Source organism: Thamnophis elegans, chromosome 1 (assembly GCF_009769535.1).
Source record: "Thamnophis elegans isolate rThaEle1 chromosome 1, rThaEle1.pri, whole genome shotgun sequence".
In the NCBI taxonomy this organism is placed as follows: domain Eukaryota; kingdom Metazoa; phylum Chordata; class Lepidosauria; order Squamata; family Colubridae; genus Thamnophis; species Thamnophis elegans.
In genome coordinates, this window is record NC_045541.1 from 83,521,651 (window position 1) to 83,548,809 (window position 27,159).

Here is a 27,159-nt window from a genome sequence, read left to right on the forward strand (position 1 = left end):
GAACGTTCATACAACAAAAAAGGAAAGAACTTTGTATCAGATAAATTAACAGCGTTTTAAACATACTATATAAAACAGCGTTTCTCAACCTTGGTAAATTTAGGAAGTGGGACTTAAGCTTCCAGAATTCCCCATCCCATTCTGGTGGGGGAATTCTTGGAGTTGAAGTTCACCCATCGTAAAGTTGCCAAGATTGAAAAACAGTGATATAAAATATGTGCATATGTGCTACACTAAATGACAATTTTTTTTAAGAAACAAAGTATGTATTAGATTTGTTGTTGAAAAGGGCTGCATATGTTTAAAAGATTGGATGCATGCTATGAAGATGCATCATTATATTCTTTGGATATTTTGTGTTTAGAAAGGAAAATTATATATATATATATATATGCAGGTTTTGGTGTATTCGGGTCTTTTCCCGTGTAAGATTGACAGTAACTTGGCGACATTTCGACGAGGTCCCTATATATATATATATAGTATGTGTGTGTGTATATGTATATATACACATGTGTGTATGTGTATGTATGTATGTGTGTATATATATTAGAGTGAATAATGGTTTTGTGACCACAATCAGGTGCAATTTTATTGAAGTAATCAACATTTCAATAATTCCAGATCTCATACAAACACAAAAACTACTGGTAGATATAAAATATGCAAAACATGGACTCCTTTGAATAAATTATATAGCCTATTATAATTGAGAATCATTATAGACTTCTGTCCTACATGACATCACTAAATTAGCAACACTGTCTACCTGTTGTAAAAAGAAATCCATTTTTTATATCATCTTTGAGCTTAGGACTTAGTCCCTTTCCCAATGTAAATGCAATTCTCAAGCAATTTCTCCTCTAGCACTAAGATACATACGCATACATTCACGACATTTGTCACAAAGATGGGATAAGTTACGCACAAAATCTATTTTTTTAATATAAAAAAAATATCATTGTACATCTCTCTGCACATTCAGCAGGACGCTGTTCGTTGTCGATCCCTCTAGGAAGTGCTCCATCAAAAAGGTCCTGCATTCACCGTTCAGATCACTTACTTTAAACTGAAATATTTAAAATAAGTGATGCAATTATTAATACACCATTTTAATCAAATATTTATTTTCTTAATATCTGTATTTTCAAAAGCAGCACAAATGATTTATTGTCAACTATTTATAATTTGCTGTGTTGATTTAGCTCCTGGCCCAGACAATCAAAATCTAAAGTATAAGATTTTTCTTTTTGGGTCCTAAGCAAAAAAGCTAATAAAAGCAGTTAATGATTGTTTTTTAATGTGAAGGCTTGTGTGCTATATTAAAAATGTGATATGACAGCCGTCTTGTATCTTGTTCATACTCATGCAGAAGTGAGTTCAGTGTATTACAGCTTTCTATCACGCTACTCTCTTTTTATACCTATTGTATAAAAAATAATCCTAATCATCCAGAGTAAAGTAAATATGGATTTAAGCCAAGGTGGGCTTTCATTTGGTTTGAAGATAAGATTGGCTTCTGGAATACTCTACAGGCCTACACTAAATGTCAGGGCAGTGACACACTGACACCTTCTCCCATATACAGTATATATCTCACTCTTGTTGGGGCGGGGGGAGATTTAATCCTGCTCCCCAACTGTGATCTGAAGTGCTGTGTCCCTTCCAGTAATATCAGCAGGCAAAGAGCACTTTTACGAGAATGACTATGGGGATATATGAAGACTTTTAAATTCTTCCATTCCTCCATTGCAGTAATTCTGGCATAAGTAAGATCCCAGAGGGAGATGACAAAAACAAACAGCTGCCAAATCCTGGAATATTTCCTTCCTGTTAGCAGTACAAATCGGGTCAATTTTGGAATGAAAATTAAGTTCACCTCTACACAGCAATCCTGGTGAAGATTGCATAATAGGTCATACAAGGATTATTATTATTTTTGTGGCTCAACACAGTCTGTGTGATGGGATATGGACTGACATTAGTGAATTGGTTCAGAGAGAAATATGGCTGTGCACCACAAGATTACAGTGTAGTTTTCTAGAAGCCACAGGGTGCCCATGTGTAATAGAAATTGTTTCCTTAAAACTGGCTTATAACATTACTACCCCTACATATAAGCCTGAGACTCTTTTTATTAGAAAATCCCAGTGTAAATGATTGAGACATTCATACCGATGTCTGTTATAGAGGTGCAACTAAAGTGCACCTCTTTTTGTAAAAGATGAAATCTGTAGTTTTCAGCTAGTTTCTACTATCTGTACTACATTGTACTGCTACTAGTACAATGCACAAACTTAAAAATAAAGGGATTTCCTAAAATTTTCTGTTAAAATCACATTGTGTATGGAGAACAGAATTTCACAGGTAGCAAAGAGTCTATATTCATGATTTTCTATACATCCTTATGAGCATGGCTATTAATGATGTACTTAAGTTTTGATGACTTGTATCAATATAGAGGGAATGTAATATAAGAGGAATTCATGTGTCGGGGGGAAAAGCTTCCATGCTGACTTCCCAAATTAAGATTTGTAGAGAACTACATGTTGCCTTTCATTTGATGTTTGTTCTTTGAACAGACGCACACTACATAGCAAACTAATTTTGAGAGTTTGAGGTACTTTAAAAATCTCTTTGTGATGTTGCCTTGCAGCTACTGTTCAATGAAGAAATCTTTCAAGAAGAATGGAACCCTTTCTGTGTTAAGTCCATACATTTTATGTATTTACTTGTAGAACTGAGTCCCAATTATTTCTTTCAGATTAGAATGGAATTATTAAAACAGAAGTGGAAAATTCAAATATCCAAGAATAAATACTCAAATACTAATACTCAATACTTTGAGAAGTACATACATGCTCCACATGAAGAACAGGCTAATTTAATTTAAACCAGGTTGGAATGAAGTAGCATTATCTCATTTTACATTTGTAAAAGTCAATGATTGTTTTCTGTGTTTAGACAAAATTCTCCACCTATCCCAAATGATAACATAAATAGTTTTTCTTACAGCAAAATTGACTCTGAAAAAATTCATAAGAATGATTATGTTAACTTTTCCCTTAGGCTTATATTAATGGTGTTTGTTGAAATCTAACACTGCATTGCTAATTCTTTCCTTAAAGTTGGTCGACAATATGTAATTGGATGTATTTATTCTAGCAACTATAGAAGAATTACATAAAGAGAAACACTAGTTTTTGTTTTCCTTTCCGTCATTAAGTTAAGACATACAATTTCTACCTATAAAATTTGTCTTTTATCAAATAGTAACTGGATTGAAAATTATTTTTTGAACTTGTATTCTATTTTGGCTATATTTGGAAACTATTCTTGATAAGTGTATTTAGAAAATACAATCTATTTTAATGGAATACTGCCAGTGTCAAGTATATAACATTTTGTCAAAATGATCATCTTTTATTTTTTTTCTTTATTAAAATGTTGAAGTATTTTTCAAGAAAATTTTAATTTAAATGAAATGTAACAATTTTGAGACAATATATATGTACATATTAAACTATTAACATTATATTTGATCTGCCTTTGGAGTTTTATCATTTGTTTTTCAAATTCCAACTGCAATTGAATTTGCATTTGTTTTTTACTGTCAAAATATTGTCCCTCGTTCTTAGATCCACACTGAACTACAGCACAGTTTTTCTCAGCCTTCATCCCACAGGATTTGACTGCACATCTTTTGAATCCCTAGCATAGAACTCAAATAAGTTGCTGAGTTCCTTGGCCAAACCTCTAAATTACAGACATTATGCTTCTTAATGACAATGGTGATGTTACAGTATATATTAAAAATTTTTCATGAAATAAATATGGAATTGGAAATAGCTTTTGCTTAATTTCTAAGGGCTTTGCACACATCAGTTTATCTCTTGCATCGGGGTGGAGTCAGGGCAACTCAATGGAACTATGTATTTACTGGGCAGTTGCCCTTCCTGTTGCCAATGCAGAGTTCGCAGCTGATATTTACTCATTGTGGCCAGAAAAAGAAATATATGTCGCTGTCTAGGACCTTTCAAAATTATGAAAAAAGTGCTGAAAAGGTGTTTTAAAAAGTGACTTCAGACCAGTCCTCACACTTATGAACGTTGTCACATCCCCACATGATCAAAATTTAGATGCTTGGCAACCTTCATGCTGTCATTATGGTTGCCTTATCCTGGGGTCATGTGATCATCAGTTGCAACCTTCTCAGGGTGTTTCAACAAACGAAACCAATGGGGCAAGCTGGATTCACTTACCCATGTGGTCTTCTAGTTCAACCCCTGCTCAAACAAATTTCTGTCAAATCTCTCCTTAAAAACCTTCAGTGATGGATGATGCCAAGGTGGCGCAGTGGTTAGGGTGCAGTACTGCAAGCCACTTCAGCTGACTGTTATCTGCAGTTCAGCAGTTCTAATCTCACCGGCTCAAGATTGACACAGCCTTCCATCCTTCCGAGGTGGTGAAATGAGGACCTAGACTGTGGGGGCGATATGCTGACTCTGTAAACCGCTTAGAGAGGGCTGAAAGCCCTATGAAGCGGTATATAAGTCTAACTGCTATATAAGTCTAACTGCTATTGCTATTGCTTAATGTTTGTGTGATTGAACTACCATAGCAAAATCATTACAAAATTGGATGCAACTCGCTTACCAGCCAGGTTGCTTAGTGATGGAAGCTTCAAGTTCCAACTATGGCCATAAGTTAAGACGATCGGTACTATTTACACTTACTTGGAAACTGGGAACTCTTTCATTTACAACTTTAATCATTATCAGGCTGTTTATGGCAAATGAGTTGTGCTAGTGCAGCTTTCTGTCCCAACAAAGATTTTTTAACATAGTTTCAGAATAAACAACGGCTAATAGAAAAGGTTTCCTCCAACTCTGTGAATTAATGTTGTCACGCTTGCGAGAGAAGCACAGCTTCAGAGATCAGGAAAGCATGTTTTTGAGGGTTCCCTCTCCTTGATTTCTGTCTTTCTTCTTTTAAAGTATTTGCAAATGACACACACGCGTGTGTGTGTGTGTGTGTGTGTGTGTGTGTTACAGAGTTAATAGAAGCACAGAGAAGACACAAAAATATTGTGATGTGGTTTTGCCTGATCAACCTTCCTACTGCTGAGGTGCGTTCAAAAGACGAAGACTTTTACTACCTACTAGCTAAAGTAACCTTTCTTCATAGTGTTCAGTACAAAGGAAGAGCACAAAATGTACATACATCACAGTGACTGGAATTCTGTTTGAACAAGTCTATTGATTGGGCCTGACCTCTTTTTTTTACACTTTCCCCCCCTATTATTCGAAAAGGGGCATCTAAGTCTGGCTGAATTGAACCAACTGCAATGAACTTTCTATGAAAACTTCTTGAGATATTTCTTTTAGTTCAAAGCTTTGGGATTTTTAAAGGGCATTTTTAATACAGCCTGTTGAGGTATTCTGCGCCCAAGCCATACTTTGAATGTTTTAAACTACAGGTAAGCCTGAGAAGAAGGGGAAATGAAGGCATTACAGCAGAATCATGATCAGGGGAAGGGAAGGAAACCTTTTGACCCATAGAATAAATAAAAATGTCAAATAATGCTTTGAGAGAGACCTTTGTTCTAGTCTAGGTGGCAAAAGCATGGGACTTCAGAACAATTATTTAGAAATGTATCCCAATTCACTGAACTGCATTGTGACTCTTCAGTAAAGCATGATTTTTCCAGGACTCCAGACTTCAGCTATTACTAACAAAAGATATCACATCTGCACATCTGAAACTTTGCTTCACATTTAAAGTACTGTAAACCATTGTGTTGCATCAAAACCACATGAACATATAGGGGAGATACAAATTCTATCAACAAAATATGTTTCACTTTTGAAGTATCCAAGATCTAATCATAAATTGCATTTAAAAATGAACTCTTGATTTCCAATTTTAATCGGCATTTCAATTAATGGTGTCCTTAAATATAAGTACAGGTCATTTTGAAACCAAATTGTATGGAGAAATGGGAATATGAGTAAATATATTATTCTGTTAACAGAAAACAACTCTCACCCTGCAAGTCATATATAAATTTATCTGGAAGTAATGCTATTTGCTTACACCCAGAAAAAGACCGAAAGAAAGAAAAATAGAAAAGATAGATAGATAAATGGATAGATAGATAGATAGATAGATAGATAGATAGATAGATAGATAGATAGATAGATAGATAGATAGATAGATATGCTAGATAAATAGGTCTGCTAGGTAGATAGAGACAGTGATAGATAAAGATATGAATGAGTGTATGGTAAAATATTTCTAAAATACTGAAACCCAGTATTTGTAAACATAAAAACTTCAAATTGCTGGAAAGTTTGTCATATCCAGAAGGCTATGCTTTTGGCTGTCATCTGTATATTAGATTTGATAATGAGAGTATTTGGCTTGGATTTCAATGTTTAAAGCTTTACGGTTTTTAAATATTTTTCAAACCTTTGTCTTTAACAATTAGAATGCTATATACTGTAGAAGACAAACTATTATCCCAGGTTAATTCATGTTAAATATGGAGAACTATAATATTTCAAACTATAGTGACATTGCTAATATTGGAATCTATGAGCTTTATCCCCAATATTATTCTTTATGAGAGAGGGAGGAAGTGTGTGTGTGTGTGTGTGTGTGTGTGTGTGTGTTTGAAAGAGAGAGAGAGAGACCACTTATGTATTCTTGTCAAGAAATATGGATATGTCTACAAAGTCACCAGAAATAGATCCTGAGTCAAAGGAGATATTATTTTTTAAATCAACATATTTAATCAGAAGATGTTTCAAGACAGTTTAGGAAAAAGAAACCACTTGACATTGGGAAGTGGGTCAGAATTTTAATGAAGACAACCTTGGCCATTCTGATCTTTGCTAAAGAAATCCCTCTTGTTCACCCTCGTTTCTCAGTTGCTTTTAATACAATCACCCATGGATACTTGAGTAAGAGAGGAAGAGGTAACATAATACTTTTATTCAGCAAAGTTAGTTACAAAAAACACTTGGGGATCATGACTTTACACTGTTACATTTGTTGACAAAACCCCACATGGATCTGTTCCTCTTTTATGCTTTTTAACATCTGAAGCAGCTGAATGAGGTAATCTGAGATGTAAATCTAAATTTAAAAAAGGGCACATTGGTGCCAATGTTATATTCATTGCAAATTCTTTATTTTCCTCAGTCATTTTAATTTTAAATTTAGATATTTAAAACTGGCTGAAAATGTTTGAGCTCCTCTGTTTTATTGCAGTTATATTTGGTTTGGTTTGGTTTTCATTGCACTGAATATTTGATTTGTTTTTAAAATTTGCTGCATAAACATATTTTTGCCTGGTGTACTTTATAGATTTGAGAAATATGAAGAACTAAGATGTTAGCATCCCTCAATATCCATATTGTCTTAAGCACTGGAGGAAGAAACTTAAGATCTGGTTTGGAGTTATGCGGGTATGTAGTCAGGCTAATTACAACCAACCATTTTGTTTTGTCCCAGCATTTTGTTTTACAGTCCTTAATTTTTTATTGTTCCTTACCCATTTTATACTAGCCAGAGTCCACCAGTGGATGACTTTAGAATCTGAAAAAATAAATAATAACTATATTGTAACTTAGTGCTATGTGAATGCTGCCATTCTCTGACCACCTAACTGCAGATGCCACCTAGAAACAAAAGCAGGCTTTGCAAAGATACAACGTAAAAGAGAACAAAATGCAACAACTGCAAAATGTTTGGTGGAAGGGGGGAATGTGTACAAAAATATGAAACCCTGAATGGTATAACTGGTATAAATGGTATAATTATCAAGACTGGAATCAGCCTATGGCACACTATTTCATTGCTGGTATATTTTGTACAGTGCAAGAATTTTGGTATGTTCATTTGCTTTCGAATCATACATTGGCCACAGAAGCCTAAACTTCTACTAGTTTCTTAAGAAATAATAAAGCAAGTGATAAAAGGAGTGTCATAACTTCTCTCTCGCTCTCTGGCATTTATTTATTTTTAAATCCCATCAACTAACTTGAAGAGCAGACTCTACTGCCTCTATATTCTTTTTAGTAATGTAAAGTATCTTTTCTTACAAGGCTGTCATGAAATGAGGAAAGCAGAATACTGTTTCTGATCTGTTTGGCTGATATAGTTCCAGGCCCTTTTGTCTTCTTTCGAACGAATCTTCATCATGATTATCAAGCCTATACAAGAACCAACAACCTTGTGACGAAGGACGTGGCTCCTTTTTAGATGCCACATGCAAAGGCTTGAAGTTTCAGGTGAAAGTTTGATAAAAGGAGATTGCTTTCTTCAAACCAAACATTTCTCCTGGCCTCTCCATCTTTGCTGAGGCACTTGCTTGCTACGTTTTCTCCCAATGCTTCACAAGGCCTCAAAGCAAATAAAGATGCCAAGCTTTGATTAGGAAACCTAGCCGGGGCATTGATTCTCTTTGTCTCCATGTTATAGAGGCAGCTTCAGTGCATAATTTAATCTCTTCAGGGGACTGTAGTAAATCCACAAGAGATTTCCACCAGCAGCCCTTCTTGACATGAGAGCTAGCATACACATGATCTTTGATGTGAATTCCCTAACCATAGCCTTAGAAGGACCTGTGGCCTTTGATGCTGCCCTAAAAATTGGGCTTTCGGAAAGAAACTTTGAGCCTCCTTTCTTAGAAACACCTGATGAGATCCTATTTTCTGAGGCCATAGAAGGGTTTTTTCCCCCCATAGTGCAGTGCAGCAAAACATGTTTTCCCCTGGTTATTAGACTCCTTTTATTTATTTTTTCTTTTTAACAGATATTTCGTCTTTTATTAAGAATCTTGAAAAATCTAGGCATATTGTGGCATTTCATAGCATAGCTGGAATGGACCTTGTGACTGTTCTATCGTATTAAAGCACAGCCCTAACAATACATGAAAATGATTTTGGCAGGAAAAAAATTGAGCCTAATTTCCCTGATAATTATTTATGTGAAAATATTTTCCCTCCTTCCTTCCTTCCCTCCTTCCTTCCTTCCTTCCCTCCCTCCTTCCTTCCTTCCTTCCTCCCTCCCTCCCTTCCCTCCCTCCTTCCTTCCTTCCTTCCTTCCTCCCTCCCTCCCTCCCTTCCCTCCCTCCCTCCCTCCCTCCCTCCCTCCCTCGTCTTATGAATCCTTTCCTGAAGCAGGACACCCCAAGCAGGATTGTTCAAAGAACATTTGTCATATTGCTAAAATGGCAATCCAGATGTTTTTCACCTACAGAATACCTGTGGGAGCCATATCTTAAGAACTGTTAGCTTGGAACATGGTGGGGGTTTTTTTTTTTTTTTTGCATATTAATCAGAATTAAGTTTAGGGTTTCAATTATTTCCAATTGATTGAATTCTTTGGTGTTGCTTCCACAGTATGAAATTCACCACCTTCAGTAGTTTACTATTTTTTCCACCTTGATGAACCCAGACTTCAGCCAGCCTTGAGTTGCCTTGATGGTGATTTTATTTAGTTGATCTAACTCCCACTTTTTCAAGACAATGTTCATAATGCTGTTTATGGTCACAGCAATCCTGTGAGGTAGGTTGGGCTGAGACAGGGTGACTGACTGATATACAATACAATACAACACAATACAATACAATGCAATACGATACAATACAGTAGCAAAGTTGGAAGGGACCTTGGAGGTCTTCTAGTCCAACCCCCTGCCTAGGCAGGAAACCCTATACCGTTCCAGACAAATGGTTATCCAACATCTTCTTAAAGACTTCCAGGGTTGGGGCATTCAAAACTTCTGGAGGCAAGCTGTTCCACTGATTAATTGTTCTAACTGTCAGGAAATTTCTCCTCAGTTCTAAGTTGCTTCTCTCCTTGATTAGTTTCCACCCATTGCTTCTTGTTCTACCTTCAGGTGCCTTGGAGAATAGCTTGACTCCCTCTTCTTTGTGGCAACCCCTGAGATATTGGAAGTCTGCTATCATGTTTCCCCTAATCCTTCTTTTCATTAAACTAGACATACCCAGTTCCTGCAGCCGTTCTTCATATGTTTTAGTCTCCAGTCCCATAATCATCTTTGTTGCTCTTCTCTGCACTCTTTCTAGAGTCTCCACATCTTTTCTACATCGTGGCGACCAAAACTGAATGCAGTATTCCAAGTGTGGCCTTACCAAGGCATTATAAAGTGGTATTAACACTTCACGTGATCTTGATTCTATCCCTCTGTTTATGCAGCCTAGAACTGTGTTCGCTTTTTTGGCAGCTGCTGCACAGTGCTGGCTCATATTTAAATGGTTGTTTACTAAGACTCCAAGATCCCTCTCACAGTTACTATTGAGCAAGGTACTACCTATACTGTACTGTGCATTTCATTTTTCTTGCTTAAATGTAGAACCTTACTCTTTTCACCATTGAATTTCATTTTATTAGATGGTGACCAATGTTCAAGTTTGTCAAGATCCTTCTGTATCTTAAGCCTATCTTCTGGAATGTTGGCTATTCCTGCCAGCTTGGTGTCATCTGCAAATTTGATGAGTTTTCCATTTATTCTCTCATCCAAATCATTGATGAAGATGTTGAAGAGTACTGGGCCTAAAACAGAGCCGTTGCATACCCCCTCCAGTTCCATTGAGGACTACACATTGAGTGCAGTTGGTCAGCCAATTACGAATCCATCCCATGGTGACGTTGTCCAACCCACATTCTTCTACTTTATCTAGTAGTAGGTTAGGGTCTACCTTATCAAATGCCTTACTGAAGTCCAAGTAAAGTATATCGATGGCATTCCTCTGGTCCACTAATTTTGTCACTTTATCAAAGAATGCAATAAGATTAGTCTGGCATGATCTGTTTTTGACAAACCCATTGTTAGGTAAGCTCCCCGTTGGGAGAGAGAGTACGTTCAGCGAAGCATTGTGAAAGTTGTGTTGGAGAACACACAAAGCAGCATACAGAGACATTGCAGTTTAAATAGGCTTTTACTTTCATGGAAATAGAGGTATCAGAGTCCATCAAACAGTCCAAGTCATACACGGATAAGACAGTCAGTCATCAACGTCTTTCAGTTAAGGGATAATCCAAATAACATAGTTCAGTATCATATAATCAGTTCTGTACTCAAAATTTGCTAACAGTTGCAAAACTTACAATAGCTCATGGCACTTCCAGCTTCCAAAAACTCTCAGATCAGATCAGCCCAGCATCTAATGAACACAGAGCTAACAGTCATTCCAGCTCCCTCTTATGGCCGATTGAGGAAAACAGCAACCAATCACATTTTACAGTATGATTTAAAGAAACAGGTACAACATTGTTACATGATTTATATATTGCCAACCCAACCCAACCGTTAGATTATATTCCTAACATTCTCCCCTACGACAATATATAAATCTTACAATCTTAATCCGTATTCTTCGCAAGAACGTTTATGCTTTATATTACCTTGGACCTTAGTAAAATGATCTGCGATGTTATCTTCAGACATACAATACTTCAGTGAAACTAATTTACTATTCACACTTTGCCGTATATTCAGATATCTTATATCAGTGTGTTTTGACCTAGTTTTTATAGCAAGATTGGATGCCATCTGAGTTGCTGCTTGATTGTCTTCATAAACAACAATAGGCTCTCGTATGTCAATCCCCATATTCAGTAGCAGTTGTTTATAACACACCAAATCTGTACATAATAACAAACATGAGAACTCAGCCTCCATAGTAGATAAGACTTAAATGTTTTTGTCTAATAGACCGCCATCCAATTAGTGCTTTTCCCAGGAATACAACAAACCCTGATGTTGATTTCCATGTAGACACATCTGTAGCAAAACTTGCATCAGCATATGCAGTCAAGCTCAGATCATCTCTAGAGCCAAGGTGGCGCAGTGGTTAAATGCAGCACTTCAGGCTACTGCTAGATCAGCAGGTCAGCGGTTCAAATCTCACCGGCTCAGGGTTGACTCAGCCTTCCATCCTTCCGAGGTGGGTAAAATGAGGACCCAGATTGTTGGGGGCAATATGCTGACTCTCTGTAAACCGCTTAGAGAGGCCTGAAAGGCCTATGAAGCGGTATATAAGTCTACTGCTATTGCTATTGCTATCTCTAGGTTCTAAATACAATGCATAATGCATCGTTTGCTTAAGATATCTTAATATCTTCTTAGCAGCTTGCCAGTGCCTTTCAGTAGATTCAGCATTAAACCTGGCTAATTGATTTACACTATATGCTATGTCGGGCCTTGACCAATTACTCAGATGCTCTCACCTTCCATCCAAAATACATGTTCCTTGCTCGTGGTCATTTTTACAAACCTTTTTCTATCTCTACAATGCACTGTGATGCTCCACTATCAACAACCCACAAATCATGGTTTACTGGTGCATTGCTAGACATAGCCAAAGTAGACATAGCTAAGTTGACATTAGCATTTTTTCTAGCTCTTCCGGCATTCTGTTGTTTTGCCTTTTTACAGAACCTAGCTATATGTCCCTTAGCCCCACAAGAAAAACATTTTCGAAAAATGTAGGCAGTAGAAGGTGACTCCTCATGTTGTGGTGGTTTCTCCCTCTGTTGTTCCCTTTCCATCCTTCTTCTTGACTCTTCCAACAGTCGTGCAGTTATGTCAGTCAATGTAAGTTCATTTCGGGTTAGGACTTCAAGGGAAGATACAAAAACATCATAACTCTCATCCAGTGAGGAGAGTATGATATAAACATGATGTAGCTCAGAAAAAAATAGTTCTTTTTCATGTAGCTCCTGAAAAACCCCTTTCATGAAGTTTAAATGAGTAACATATCTCCATCTTTCAGAAGACGTTCCCTAAACAGTTTGCGTGTGAGATGTATGTGTGGACCTACATTGTTACATACATAAATTCTCTTCAAATTCTCCCAACATCTTGCAGCAGAATTTTCTCCACGAATATGAACTAATTGTTGGTCATTCAGTGTTAGACCAATAATACACAACACCCGTTCGTTGCATCGCTGAAAATCTGCTATTTACTTGGCATCATCATCGTTATCTGGAGCAGTTACATCCAGTGGATTCTGTACAGCATCCCATAAACCTTCCCTACGCAGGAGTAGACTGCATTTCATAGAGCAGGAAGCATAGTTTGTTCCATCCAACCGAGTTATTATCGACAGGCTTGTTGATGGGTCGCTCGCCATCTTCTCCAGGATAGTAACAATCACTACAATAAACAGCTGTCTGTGTATGGTATTGCGTATCAACACCAATTCCCCTTTAGCTACGTCTGGTACACTCTGGGCCCATAACCAGTGTTAGGTAAGCTTCTCGTTGGGAGAGCGAGTACATTCAGTGAAACATTGTGAGAGTTGTGCTGGAGAACACACAAACCAGCATACAGAGACACTGCAGTTTAAATAGGCTTTTACTTTCATGGAAATAGAGGTATCAGAGTCCATCAAACAGTCCAAGTCATACACGGATAAGACAGTCAGTCATCAACATCTTTCAGTTAAGGGATAATCCAAATAACATAGTCCAGTATCATATAATCAGTTCAGTACTCAAAGTTTGCTAACAGTTGCAAAACTTACAATAGCTCATGGCACTTCCTGCTTCCAAAAACACTCAGAACAGATCAGCCCAGCATCTAACGAATACAGAGCTAATAGTTATTCTGGCTCCCTCTTATGGCCGATTGAGGAAAACAGCAACCAATCACATTTTACAGTATGATTTAAAGAAACAGGTACAACATTGTTACATGATTTATATATTGCTAACCCAACCGTTAGATTATATTCTTAACACCCATGTTGGCTTTTGGTTATTACTTTGTTTACTTCTAGGTATTCGCTAATGCGTTGCTTGGTTATCTTTTCCAGTATCTTTCCTGGTATTGAGGTCAGGCTGATAGGTCTGTAGTTTCCTGGATGTATTTTTTCCCCTTTTTTCAAGATGAGAACCACATCAGTTCTTTTCCAGTCCTCTGGCAGTTCCCTGATGCTTCATATGCATGGAAAGATGGCTCTGCCAGTCATCATCTTAAGTATTGCAACTAGCACTAAGTACAATTTAAAATTGAAAGCATAGCTCATTTTTAAAGAACGGCCAGCTAAGAATACATAAAGAAGCAGCATAATTTATAAAAATTATATGTTCTTTAATTTTAAACCTTGGTTTATCAAAGCAACCACACATGGACATTCATTGAAACTTGCTTTACAGTCCCTTGCCCACTTCCCTGAGCAGGTAAGTTCCAAGATCTGGATGCCACCAGGTTAAAATGACGTACTATTAAATTGCCCATTTGAGATAGGCTGACAATGTAAGTACTTTGAAGGTCAAGTCCCATCCTAGCCCAGTATTTTGTTTCTCATCAGCCAAATGTTTCTGGAATGCCGATAACCAGATGATATAAGGGGACATCTTTCCCATTCATTGGTCTCCTGACAGTATTCAGAAATAAATTGGTGACTTGGGGACCAATAGCCTTTGCTCATCTTGTCCTCCATTAATTTTTCCATTCCAGAGCCATTTAAGTTAGTGACCATCACATCTTGTTGTAATAAATGCAACAGGATACTTATGTTCTGTATGATGTATTCTCCTTCTTACTAGTTTCATTGGTTTACCAATGACCCTGAAGACTGCAGGGTTTTATAGAACTTGATCATGTCCCTTCTTTCCTTTTTAATCTGTTCTTAGTCTCAAAAGGTAAATATTTGATAAATATTTTGTTTTCCTTTGCTTACTTTTTTTGCAGTTGTAGCATTTCTGCCCCAAACATTGTCACCGGAACTGTACAGTATCCCATATACTGAATGTACAGTATATAGGCATACTTTATTGGTGAGTTTATTTTCAATTATTTTCTTAATGATTGCTAACATGAAATTTGCTTTTTGGCAGCTGCCAAACACCATCATCAAGCTAGTCATCATGACCCACAAATCATAAAGTTAATTTGTCCCAGTGTGCATTATTTTACACCCACATGAACTGAACTGCAAGTTTTGTTTGGCTGACCAGTTCTCAGTCTAAAATATCCTTCTGGAGTTCTTCATATATGACTTTTCACTATTCTGAATAATTTAATATAATCCATAAACTTGCCTCACTACCTGCTTACCCTGAATCAAGACTGGTCCCAGTAATTTTGGATTCTTGAAGGACTTTATTTTGAATTTCTTTTCATTGAGAAAACTTAATACCGGTATTTATTCCTATTGTATTTTTTCTAACTAGTTAACAAAATACTCTAGATTCTAGAAGACTGGTAGACAGGATTTACCCTTGCAGAATCCATAATGATTTTCTTTCATTAAGGCTTATTGTTCCAGACCTTTTTAAAAAATTCTTTCTACAAATCCACACAGAACAGACATAATACCTGCCTGGAATTTTCTGGATCTTCCCTAACATCTGCTTTTAAAAAATGGTGTTGTGCTGGCTACTTTCCAGTGTTTTTGCAGGTCACTTTTTACTAAAATATTCAGTTGGAAGCCACAAAGCCTACTGTATTTGGCTTTTTAATTGTACAATTTCTCAACATTTGCTAAAAATATCTTTTCATTATCCTAGTTTAAGTTGTTCCAATTGAGAAAATCTACCTATTCACGCCATCCTTTGTTGGGTGGAAATTGCAATCTTTGCCTCAGGCAGCCAAATCACCGTAAAATCTATACCTGTCACCATTTTTCTCAGCACTTCAAAAGATCGCAGCTAAAAGATCTTTGCCCCCATGGAAGGAATATCTGTAAATGAAGATGATATGGGTTCCTTATTCAACATCTGGATCCTTCTTTGGGAACCTTTGATTCACCCTCAACATGTCCTTTCCTCAAAACCTTTATTCTGCCTGAAAGCAACTGACATTCTGGACTTTGGATTAAACTATCACAACCTACTTGCAGCTTTCTTGATTTGAAGAGTTAGGAGCTCATTGTACCGAGTACAAACTCACAAATTATGTCTAATAGCCAGATACTTGTACTTTAATATGCAACAACCGGTAACCCCCACTGGTCTTCTTTCATACCAATTATTAGTAATGTTTAGCTTTCTTACTCTTTAGGAACTTTGTAATGTAAAAGATGGCCAATATTGTATGAGCTGAAGCTCATACTTTTTTCAGTCAGTACTACGTTTGCCTTGATGTTTGTCTGTTTACTCTTCCCCTTTTCACTTGTTGACAATGCTCCACTTTAGTCAGCATTTTCTTGTAGCAAACCTTGATTAGGAATGACAATTTCAAAGAATAAGCCTCTTCAGCCAGTCAGTTCATAGAATTTCTTAGAAAGAACGTTAAAGTAATATCACAAGAATTCTAGCAAGTCCTCTAATCTCAAATGAGTGATTTATTCATAGCAAAGAGAGGCAGCAAGGTTTGGAGATTTATTCCCATTTTTCCAATGTAAAGGGGAAAAAGCAGCTCATCTCTTTCGTTAAGGTGTAGCAGTCTAAACCTGCAGTTGGGGTCAAGATTACATCACCAATCTGAGACTAGCTCTTCTATCTTGTTCCTATTTGACCTCCTTTTGCTGGCTCTGGTTGTGTACCCAGCGCAGTCAGGGGAAGTATATAACATCATTCCATTAGTCACAATTCTTATTCACACTTGATCTGATCTACAGTCCTTCCCTCAAAAACTATCCTATTCAAATTTGCCCTCTATTCACTCCCTCTGACCACAAGCTGCCAATTACTTCTCCTCTTTCAATTCTTTCTAAAGAATAGCCTGTACAACTTAGATCTTAACACAGAAACCAAATACAGGTGGTTTCCTGCACCATGAAACTTGGAAAGCAACCTTGGAAGGGCTGTCAATGTTACCGAGAGCATTATGAGAGACAAAATGGACAGAATAGCTACATTAGTACAGATAATAGCACATTAGTACACATGAACAAGCATTAAGTGAACAATAAATTAGGGGTTCCTTTTGCATCAAGTATAAATTTGTGACTTTTCCATAACATACTTTCCCACTGACTGAAGCCTTCATGTATCTAATTTTATTTGAAGCAGGACAGTTAATTTATCATTGATGCTGAGAACTTGTAAACTGTAAAAAATATTGTTTGAGTCAACTAGAACTATTATGAAAAAATATATTTACTACGTAAATTATAGTAAAAGGAGTACAAATGCTATAGCCTAGCTTTTTCAACCAAACGTCTTCTAGATATAGAACAGCCCCACAATATTTGAAGAGCATCAGTTTGGAGGAAATTGTTGTAACCAACCAATCCACACACACACAGGCACATACTTTAATACATATGCTTTGTTATGGTTTTTTTTGGATAAACCATATTAATGGACTTCAATGAATGTGCTAATTAATGCATTCTGAGAAAAATGGGGTAACTTACAATAGTTAAGATTTTCTTTTCAAGTGAAAAGAAAAAAAAATATTTTGTTATTTTTTCCTTTATTAAGATGCCTATTTAGGGTTTCTGTATAGGCATAACACAATTTACCCATAATGCCCTTTGAAGAGATTCCTCTCTTTATTAAAAGACTGCTCTGCCATTCCTTGTCTAGGCATAATCTTGAAATCAGTTCATTCATACAAATGCATCCAGCAGATGTACAACGTTGCAAAATGTAATGCAGCACATATCCTAACACACGGTTTCTTTTGGATGACAAGCAGGACAAAAGAAGCTCCCGTTCTTACTTTTTAATAATTATACCATCCAAAACCCCAGCAAAAACTGCTTTAAAAAATAAAGCACCTGTAAAGACATTAAATACCATTTCAATAGGTCATTTAACAAACTTAAGAAAAATTCAATAGCCTTCATGGAATACGAAGAGAGAAGAAGAATCTAAAGGCAGGTTGAGAACTACGTACATCCCCCACTCAATTTTATTTTCATATCTTACAAAACAAAATGGGCAGTCATGCTGAGAAAAATAGCTTCTTGGTGTGGTGCTGCAAATGCAAACACTCCTCTTTCTCTAAAAGGCCTTATTAAAACCACCAAGGGAAGATCTGTGCTGTAAGCAGTCCAAGACTTTGCACTGTAACCAGAAGGCTTACTCTGCCTACACTCTGCAGCTAAGTGCCGCTGGATTTAACAAACATCATTTTATAGCCACTCTTTGTATCTTTCTTGGCTTGTGGGTCTTCCGAGTTGCTGTGTTTTTCAGCAGATGGTGGGTCTTCGGCAACTTCGTCTTGCTCAGAGTCAGAATCGCTTTCAGAGTCTTCTGAACTTTCTGACCCCGAGGAATCTTGCACCTCCTCCTCTGGTGCTTCTTCTTTATCCTCGTCCAGCTAAAGAAAAGATTCAGAGAAAAAATTCTATGAGCTTGTTTTGTTTTTCACGTCCCTTTCTTTTGTAGTTTGCTTCCAATATCAATACATATAGAGAATAGCAGCCTGGTTGATATACTGTGGATGGTAATAGAAACTTAATCACAGGCATTTAACTTTAATCACCTCCTAGTGAAGTATTTTTTTAGGCTAGAGCAAAAGAAGCTTAATTTCACCATCTATATGGGGAAAAAACCCATGATGGCTATGGGGGATGATATGTGCTATATATGTCATGTAATGAAGAATGAACAGATTTGTGAAAGTTTGTCCTATTTAACCACTAGTCAATACAAAGTGAATTACAAAATACATGTACTGTACAGAGTGAAATACAGCAAAGAAGGACTCTTGAGCCACTGTCTCAGCCAAAGGAAGATTACCTCACTGAAACCAAGCCCACAATGCCGTCGGTTCCTTCCTGACATGGTGCTATCCATACTCTGCTGAAACTGAGTCTCCAGCTCATCATTCATTTTCTTATCTTCTTCCCCTATAGGGTTACATATGTTGATTACCACACAGTCAAACAACAAATCCTGAATTTCAATAAAAAAGGAGCAGCATTAGATTTTATCCAACCCACAACAAGAGTTCATTCCTAATGGCATAGGGTCACTTCTCCCTCATTGTTTCTGTCCACTGAGTGCAGAATGGGTGCACAACATTTCTATTAAATGTTGCCATTTTGTAGGATCTAGGAAGATAATTTCTCTGGATGCTGGAACAGCATCTGCCCAGATATATGGATGATCTCCATTCACCTGGGGTTTTAAAAAGCCCTTAAACCTAAGCTTTGGTCCCAGGCCCAGGATTAAATATATGTCCATGGAGGGACCTGATGTGTTGTGGTTTAATGTAGTGTGGATTCCCAGGAGAGAGGGGCTGCATTCCAGAGTACAAAGAACAATTAAGCATAGAAACTTTGGTCGGGAGGAAGAGAGTTTTAAGAAAGCTCCTCCCTTGCTATTCCCAGGGTACATCTATAGTGATGTAGATAGTTGCTTTAGTTTCGCAAAATTTCTCTCTACAGGTGAGGAACAATACAGGAACTGCTCAGAAGCAACTCCGTGTGTCTTTCTTGGTTCTTGGGGCCAACAATGGCTGTTTTTAGTGCAGGCTCTTTTGTCTAGGTTTTTAATTGTTTTAACTTAGGGGACAGATAATAATGTATTGAATGAAAAAGCAATAAATGTTTGAGGACAAAACTAGAAACCCACTCATAAACAGAACTTTCTGATACCTTTTGCCTAAACAGTACCATGACACTTCAAGGTACAATAAGTCACATACTATTTTGGTTTTATAGCACTACTTACACATGGGGGAAATATAGCACTTCAGAGAGCCAATAGCAGTTAGTGGCCAAAAAGATGGCTTTGACCATGAGAAATATCAAATCTACATGGCATATGAGTAAATTAATCAGAAAGGTAAAGTTCCCTAGAAAACATTTAATTCAAGTGTATAGATGCTTATTCTCCTTCAAAACTTTGGTTCAACTAACCTGTTCTAAAATGAGAAGTTGATCGATGGTCTCCAATAACAAGGCGTCCGGTGTGTTCTTTCTAGAAGAAAGCAAATATTATTATTCCAACACAATAGTTCTATTTTTCTATTAAAGACTGATTTATTATGGCATGGACTTTCAAGGTTGCAGGCCATTTGCCCCAAAGCATTATTTGTCAATATTACCATGTTATGTTTCAAATAAGTATCAGGCGACTCTAAGGGAGACTTACATATGCCATTAACCAACCAAATCATACTCGAATTACATAACTCAGCTTTAGATTTTTGTGACCACTGATGTCCACCTTGAAATGTGGTGCTGTTATAAGTCTGGCTGGCTTCAAAAAAGAGTTGGACCAATTGATGGAAATTACAGGGATCAACAGCTATTAACTTTCATGGCGGTGTGATGGTGTCTGAATTTAATGAGAGTCTAGTAGATTTTCTTATGTGTTTGGATGACCAACATAAGAAGAGATTGTTAGACTAGAGGTGTCAGTGATCCAATCCAGCAGGGCAACTACTTATGTTTTTATTTTGCATCACAATTTGTATTTGGGGAATGACATAACACATTGAATAAGCAATTAAAATGATTCTGTCAAAGGAACAACAATAAAAATCTTTTAACATAGCTATCCAGATGCTACTTGCAGCAACGATAATAAACTGAAAGACAAGCCAAATATTCTTATGTTTTTTTAAAGAAAATCCATTACATTGTACTTCCACAAATTCCTTTTGAAAATTATTTACATCCACTTTCAAATTTTAAATGCCAGTGACCCTTACCAAAAATTAAAAGAAAAACAGTTAATTAAAATAATTAACTCTGAACCCAAAGGTGCTTTTTCAAAAAAGGCAAGTGAACTTTCCTATTTTTTTCTTTGAAAACATTTTATTCTCATCCAAGAAACTTTTTTAGTTCTAACTGACTGGTGGGGAAATTAGTCCCCACCAGTCAGTTATAACTGAAAAAGCTTCTTGGATAAGAAACAAAATGTTTTCAGAGAAAAAACAAGAGTCAAGTTGCCTTTTTTGAAAAAGCACCTTTGCACCAATCATGACCTGGATGATTGAGAATCTCCATAGATTAACACCAAAGCAAAGTTGGAATTGTGTTATTTTCTAGCTGATTTGACTTACACCTCCCACAACATTTGTCCCAGGTTCCACCAAGATATGCTTTAAATATTAATTGCCGGGAAACAAGAATAGAAGAATATGTCAATTTCAGACTGAAAGTGTGAACTTCCTTCCATAAATGAGCTTTTACTAGTGTTACTACTAGGAATATTCTACAGAATTGTAAGCAAGGTTATTAGGTATTACATTGAAACTCTGTGAATTGTAACAATGAATGGGTATAATAAGATTCATTCACTTCACCATACAATTAGTTAATATATTTTTCCATTCAACCATATGCACTGAAAAAAATGAATTAACTAATATAGAGAGCCAATTTGTTTTCCATTTGTTTAAATGGAAAGCTACAGAGCTGCTTTCCATTTGTTTAAATGGAAAGCTACAGAGTAGTACTACTTAGTGTTCTTTAAAAACTTAAGTTGTATTAGCTGGGCTATGTTTCACAGATGACTACTTGTATTACTAGAAGTATGAGTACTTCACAATGACATTAAGATGAATGGAAATTGTATTATTGAGGTGGTGTAGGAACCCTGACCTGAAAAGTTAATTCACATAAAGTTGATAGATACAGCAATAAAATTCCATTTAGAAAGATAATTGCAAGATTCTCTGATCATACACAGTTATACAAAACATCTGATAAAACACCAAATAGGTAAATGTTAATTCATAAGCAAAAAGCATGAAATTCTGGCACAACTGTTCCATCAGGTATTCTGATTCTGGCACATAAAGATTTATGAAATAACTTTTCACTTATACTTCTGAAATTAGGCTTATTAGATGGCAATACTTTAAGAAGAACTTGTATTCTTATAAAAAAAGAGAAAACCAAGCAAATCTGCTTTGAAAGTTACACACTAAAAATCCCTTCTATAATCATTATGCTACTAGGATGAAAGTTAAAATCCTACCTTTCCAGCACCCATCAACCTCAAGAACTTTTGTTTCCTTTCTTCATTACCCAAGTCAGCTGCCTCCCAGCTACCAGCTCCAAGCTGAAAAACAAAATATAGTTTTTAGACACATTAAAATAAAAAAATCATGCAGTTAGTTTATACAGACAGTATAAATATTTATAGTACAACTTTCATTGCAGCTATAAACATGTAATAAGCTCCATATGGCTGCACCATATTTCCCTATCTACTTCACATAAATGTCAGTTTTTTTAAAAAAATACTGTCATGGGTTGCAAGGAAAATATTCCAATTCTGGATAATATACTTTTAGCAGGCAGTATTAGAGCTTGAATCAACAAAGCTATGTAGTACTGCCTGGCAACAACTTCTTGCTGACACCTTCCAATGACTAATACATATTATAATTCCAAACACAAAATATGGAAATAATGCAAGAAATTGATAATTTCCCTTTTACAAAAGTGGAGGAATAGTGTGAGAGGGAGTAATGCTACTTAGTCAGATAATGCATCTGTAAGAAAATAACCAAGTTCAGAGAATAACAAGAACCCAATAGTTCAACCCTGAGCTATCAATATTCTCTTCAACTGAAATAAAGATAAATCCATCTAAATGAAATTATTAAATGAAAAGCACTCTTTTAATTAACTGAAATACGCCATTTATTTTCAACCTTGCTGGGAATAGTTATCTTCCACTTTCAACAATGCTGCTATATGACATTACAAAAAGAAGAAACATCTTGCTCCTGTCTGCTCTAAGTCTGTTCCAAAAGTGTGTACCATAGCTTTAGAAGGGATTCTGAAAATAAAAATCATAGAACGTAGCATTCCCATTATGTACAAACATGCACCATATTCAACCTCTGGTAGAAAAAATATTCTTGGTTATAGATCTCCAAGGTCCAGCAGAGAGGAAGCCTATTCCAGACCCACATTTATACTAAAATCTACTTGTAGCTATCACATTAACTAAAAACTGGGATGGTACTTCTAAGCTCCTCAAAGTCTGGAAAAGCATGTTTCTATAGGACTCTATAGAAATAATCTATTGCATGTTGCATCTCAGATTTTTCTGTTGAAAATCTGCAATCAACTCCTCCACAATATGCACACTAACCTATTCTGGCAAGTGGATATGCATTTCCACCATGTTCCTCCCCCACCCTTTCTATTTTGCCTCCACTGTATCAATGTATTGTTTTGACTACTACTTAACCACAAATATTTTTATCCTGCTTTTCAGAAGATTTAATGCCAATGCCGTCTCCCAACTCTCATTCACACTGGGGGAGGAGGCTGTCTGCATCATGCCAAGGCCTTGCTCCTGAAAGGCTGATTCTCAGAGTTTTTCAATGCCCCGATTAATCATGATAGATAATGAAAGCTATCTTAAGAAGCCCAAGGGGGAATCTCTCTCTCTCTCTCTCTCAAAATCAATCAACCAACAAGAAAAACTCTCAATTCTTCCTTTTTTCCAGGCAGAAACGAGGCTTCCCTTCGAGCACAAATGTGCAAGGAAAGGGCCACCTTCTTGAACCCACTATTATCCAGATGAATCGATTGACAAATGCCGGCGCACCATGGGAGTTGTAATCCCCCCCTTTTGCCCAGCATGGGAGTTGTAGTCCTTCACTCCTGCAGAAGGACTGCTTGAAGCGAGAGTGGGTTGAACCAGCCTATGTATAGCAGAGGGAACAAATCCTCCTACAGAACCGGGAAGAGGGACCCAAGGAATCCTTGCCATCACCTCTTCCTTCTTACACAGAAGAAATGATGGGAATAGGATCCCCCTTTTCTTCCACCGCCGGCCCAAGTCCCTCCTGCCCTGATCCCCACCTTCCAACTCCCCCGCCCCGCAGCGCCCAACTTCTCCCTGCCCTTATTCACATCAGGGGAGGCCGCCCGCTTCACGCCGTGGCCGTGCTCGGGTTTGGACTCCTTGGTGGCGCTCATCTTCCCGACGGCCGACCACCGTCCTGTGAACGGCCGCTTCCCGGCCCTTCCGCTCCTGCTGCTGCTCCTGCCGCCAACCCTGCCTCTTCCTTCTCGCCTTCTTGCAAGATTTTACACAGCGCAAGCGCGAGAGAAGGAAGGGGGGGGAAAAAAACACACTTCGGCGGCGCAGGTCAACCGAGGGCTCTCGGGAGTTGTAGTTCTCTCGCTAAGAAGCGGGGAAACGTTCGCGGTGGAACGTCTCGGAAAGACAGAAACTCCAATTCCCGGAAGCCTCTGTGGCATGGAGCTGGGGAGGTCTTTCTTCGCCGTTCGTCGCGCTCCTCCGGTCACTTGTGGTTGGTTATAAAAGAATTAGGCGGGCAGGAAATTTGATCAGCGATTGGTCCCTGAATAAACATCTCGGCGTCTCCCCCCCACCTCCCGCCTTTATTCAGGGGTTGAGTTCATTTTTGCCTCTCGCTCCTCAATTCAAAGTGTAGCAAAAATGTGTAGCTAGGATTAGCTAGTAGCATTTTGCTTGGAAAAGAATAACACAATAACGGAGTTGGAAGGGACCTTCGGAGGTCTTCTAGTCCAACCCCCTGCTCATGTAGGAAACCCTGTACCATTTCAGGCAAATGGTTGTCCAATCTCTTCTTTAAAGAGATTGTGGGTGTTGGAATACCCACAACTTCTGGAGGAAAGTTGTTCCACGGATTAAATGTTCTAACATTCAGAATATTTCTCTTCAGTTCTAGGTTGGTTTTCCCCTTGATTAGTTTCCACCCATTGCTTCTTGTTCTACCCTCAGGTGCTTTGGAGATAGATTGTGCTATAAAATAATTTTACCTTTGTCTTCTAGTCCTGTCTGAGGCTTAAGAAGGAAAGCACTTTCTCATGATACTGTATGCAACTGGTACAGAATAATCAAGATTATGTATTTTTCCCTATAGTTCAGATGCAATAATTAGGAAACTCATTGCTGTGAAAGATAACATCCCAGCAATGAAATTGATTTACACATTGTAGTGGAAGCGACATTAAATTCAAATCAAGGATTACAGAATAATGTAAGAGTAATGCTAAAGTTTCAAGTTGCAAAAATCCAAACAGCAACCTCACTTAGACATTTATGCATCTAGAGGTCGCCTGAAATTTTGCTCCCCAGGTATTGATGTCCAGCTCGATGCAGGAGTTAATGTAGTGTGCAATCTCCTGAATTTCCCAAAGGTGCTTTTTCAAGAAGCAATTGAATTTTCTGGTTTTTCTTTGAAGACGTTTCACTTCTCATCCAAGAAGCTTCTTCAGCTTCTTGTATTCTTCAGCTGAGAAGCGAAACGTCTTCAAAGAAAAAAACAGAAAGTCCAGTTGCCTCTTGAAAAAGCACTTTTGGGACAACCATGACCTGGATGATTGAGAATCTCCATAGACAATCTCCTGAATAGATTGTGGATATTGTGCAATTTAACAGTTTTTCAGCAAATGTTAAAAGATCCAACAAAAGTTTGGAAGTTAATATTGGGAAAGTATAGTACTGACTGATTTTATTACCTGATTTGCTCCCTTTTTCTACACTGCACCTCCTGTTTGCCTCAGTGTTTGACTATGACAAAGCCATGAATATGAAATTAAAGACAACTCAAAGCTGACTTTTCCAATCTTGTGTTGTCCAATTGTATGGTTGATTGTTGAACTGTATGATTTAGCAGAAAATTATTTGCAGTTTATAGAAATAGGTATTTTCATAAAATAAAATCCTCTGGATGACTTATAATATATAAATCTAAAAACTAATCTAGAAAATATATATAAACTGGGAAAATCAGGAAAGCAGTGTAAAATGCAAAAACAAAACTCAATCCCTGTTAATAGAAATAAATATTTAAAACAGAAGTTCAACATTCACAAGTAAATCAGTATGTCTACTTTTACAGTGTTATGGAGAGTTTTGAAAACAAGGCGGTCTTATTCCTCAGAAAGGACTGAATAAAGTGGAACATAATCTCAGGATACACTGTTGTGAACTTGGAACTCTCAAGCCTTAAATTTTTTTGCTGGTGAGTGGAAACATTTATCTATTGATTTATAGTTTATATATTTATACTGCCATAATTTCCAGCAGTTCCAGGAGAAAATCATACACAGGAATAGAAAGTGTTGTAAATGATAACAAAGATGGGACTTTTTCCCACATAGAGTGGGTTTGTCAAAAAAAAAAAGGAATTTTAGGCACAAATTCATATAACGATGCAAAAGATAGTACGGATTAATATAATGGAGGCAGAATGATTTTTATTGGATTTTCCTGATGCTGAACTAGACAAAAATATGGGAAACTAACTTATATAGTGAAACAAGGTTACTGTATGTACAAAGACGAAAGAATAATGAGATACTCGTAGTAGAGAATTGGATCATAAAACTGACAAAACTTGTGGAAATGGCAAAGCTGACCAGTTTGGTCAGGTAAGAACCAATTAGGTTTTTTTTAAAGTTTGAAAGCCTTATATGGACTTTTTGCTGAAAGAATAAAATACAGAAACTGAAGATTTATAGTGTGGGGGGCTTAGTAAAGGTCAAAGAGGGGAGGGAAAGGGTAAAATGGCAATTACCTCATAGAAAGAAGAGCAGGAGTAAAAATATTCTGTTTTATTTCTTTTTCCCCCTTTTTATTTTATTTATTTTATTTCATCAAGCATGAATTATAACAGATATAAGTATAAACATGATTATGAATACATGAAATAAATACGAATATAAGGAAATGTTAGAACAGGGATGGTAGGCATCCTGGTGCGCTTAAATATCTCTTAGGAATTGGCTGAGATCGATAGTAGACAGTCTAAGGTTAAATGAAACTGTTTCTTTTTCTTTTCATTTTTTATACTTTTATTGTATTGTAAATTCTAATATATACATATTAGATGTTATAGTATATAACATCAGCAGAGCAATAATTTTTTTTTCTAAAAATTAGACATAAAAGCAAAATATAGAAATAACTGTACCTATGGCAAACTCATTCTCCAAGTGGTACAAAGTTACAGGTTTCCATCTGCCTGTTACCATGCGAGTCCAGGAAGACCCTCAAGTTCTTTTGAGAGAGCACCACATCATCCAGCGTTACTATTAGACTTCTTTATCAACCGCTTGGACTGGAAACAGTGAATCCCATGAAACAATCTATCAGAGAGATCTGCACAAATTCCAGCAAGTACTGCATTTTCAAATGAGACACTCTTTGCATAGGCAAATGAAGCTGGTAAGATACCTGTTCTTTCTCTATGAGTATGTGTGCTTTTTTTTTTGGTGTAAAGGTTTCATTCATTTATTTGTT

General features: G+C 37.0%; 1 protein-coding gene across 1 annotated transcript; it reads right to left on the reverse strand.

Annotated features, from left to right (window-relative positions):
- Nucleotides 1-17,644: 17,644 nt before the first annotated feature.
- Nucleotides 17,645-23,973, reverse strand: C1H11orf58 (chromosome 1 C11orf58 homolog). The gene is made up of 5 exons (XM_032222763.1): nucleotides 23,775-23,973; nucleotides 21,877-21,960; nucleotides 19,806-19,866; nucleotides 18,682-18,791; nucleotides 17,645-18,259 (listed from the first exon to the last, which is right to left on the reverse strand). Exons 1-5 carry the CDS (start codon nucleotides 23,838-23,840, stop codon nucleotides 18,041-18,043), a joined length of 540 nt encoding a protein of 179 aa, XP_032078654.1. The 5' UTR covers nucleotides 23,841-23,973; the 3' UTR covers nucleotides 17,645-18,040.
- Between the last annotated feature and the right edge of the window lie 3,186 nt (nucleotides 23,974-27,159).

Excerpts from the sequence above, each read along its gene's own strand:
- C1H11orf58 (XM_032222763.1), bottom strand. The coding sequence starts at position 23,840 with ATGAGCGCCACCAAGGAGTCCAAACCCGAGCACGGCCACGGCGTGAAG. Across the intron at positions 21,961-23,774 it reads AGCGGGCGGCCTCCCCTGAT|CTTGGAGCTGGTAGCTGGGA; the intron begins GTGAATAAGGGC and ends TTTGTTTTTCAG. Across the intron at positions 18,260-18,681 it reads GTGGGCTTGGTTTCAGTGAG|CTGGACGAGGATAAAGAAGA; the intron begins GTAATCTTCCTT and ends TCTTTTCTTTAG.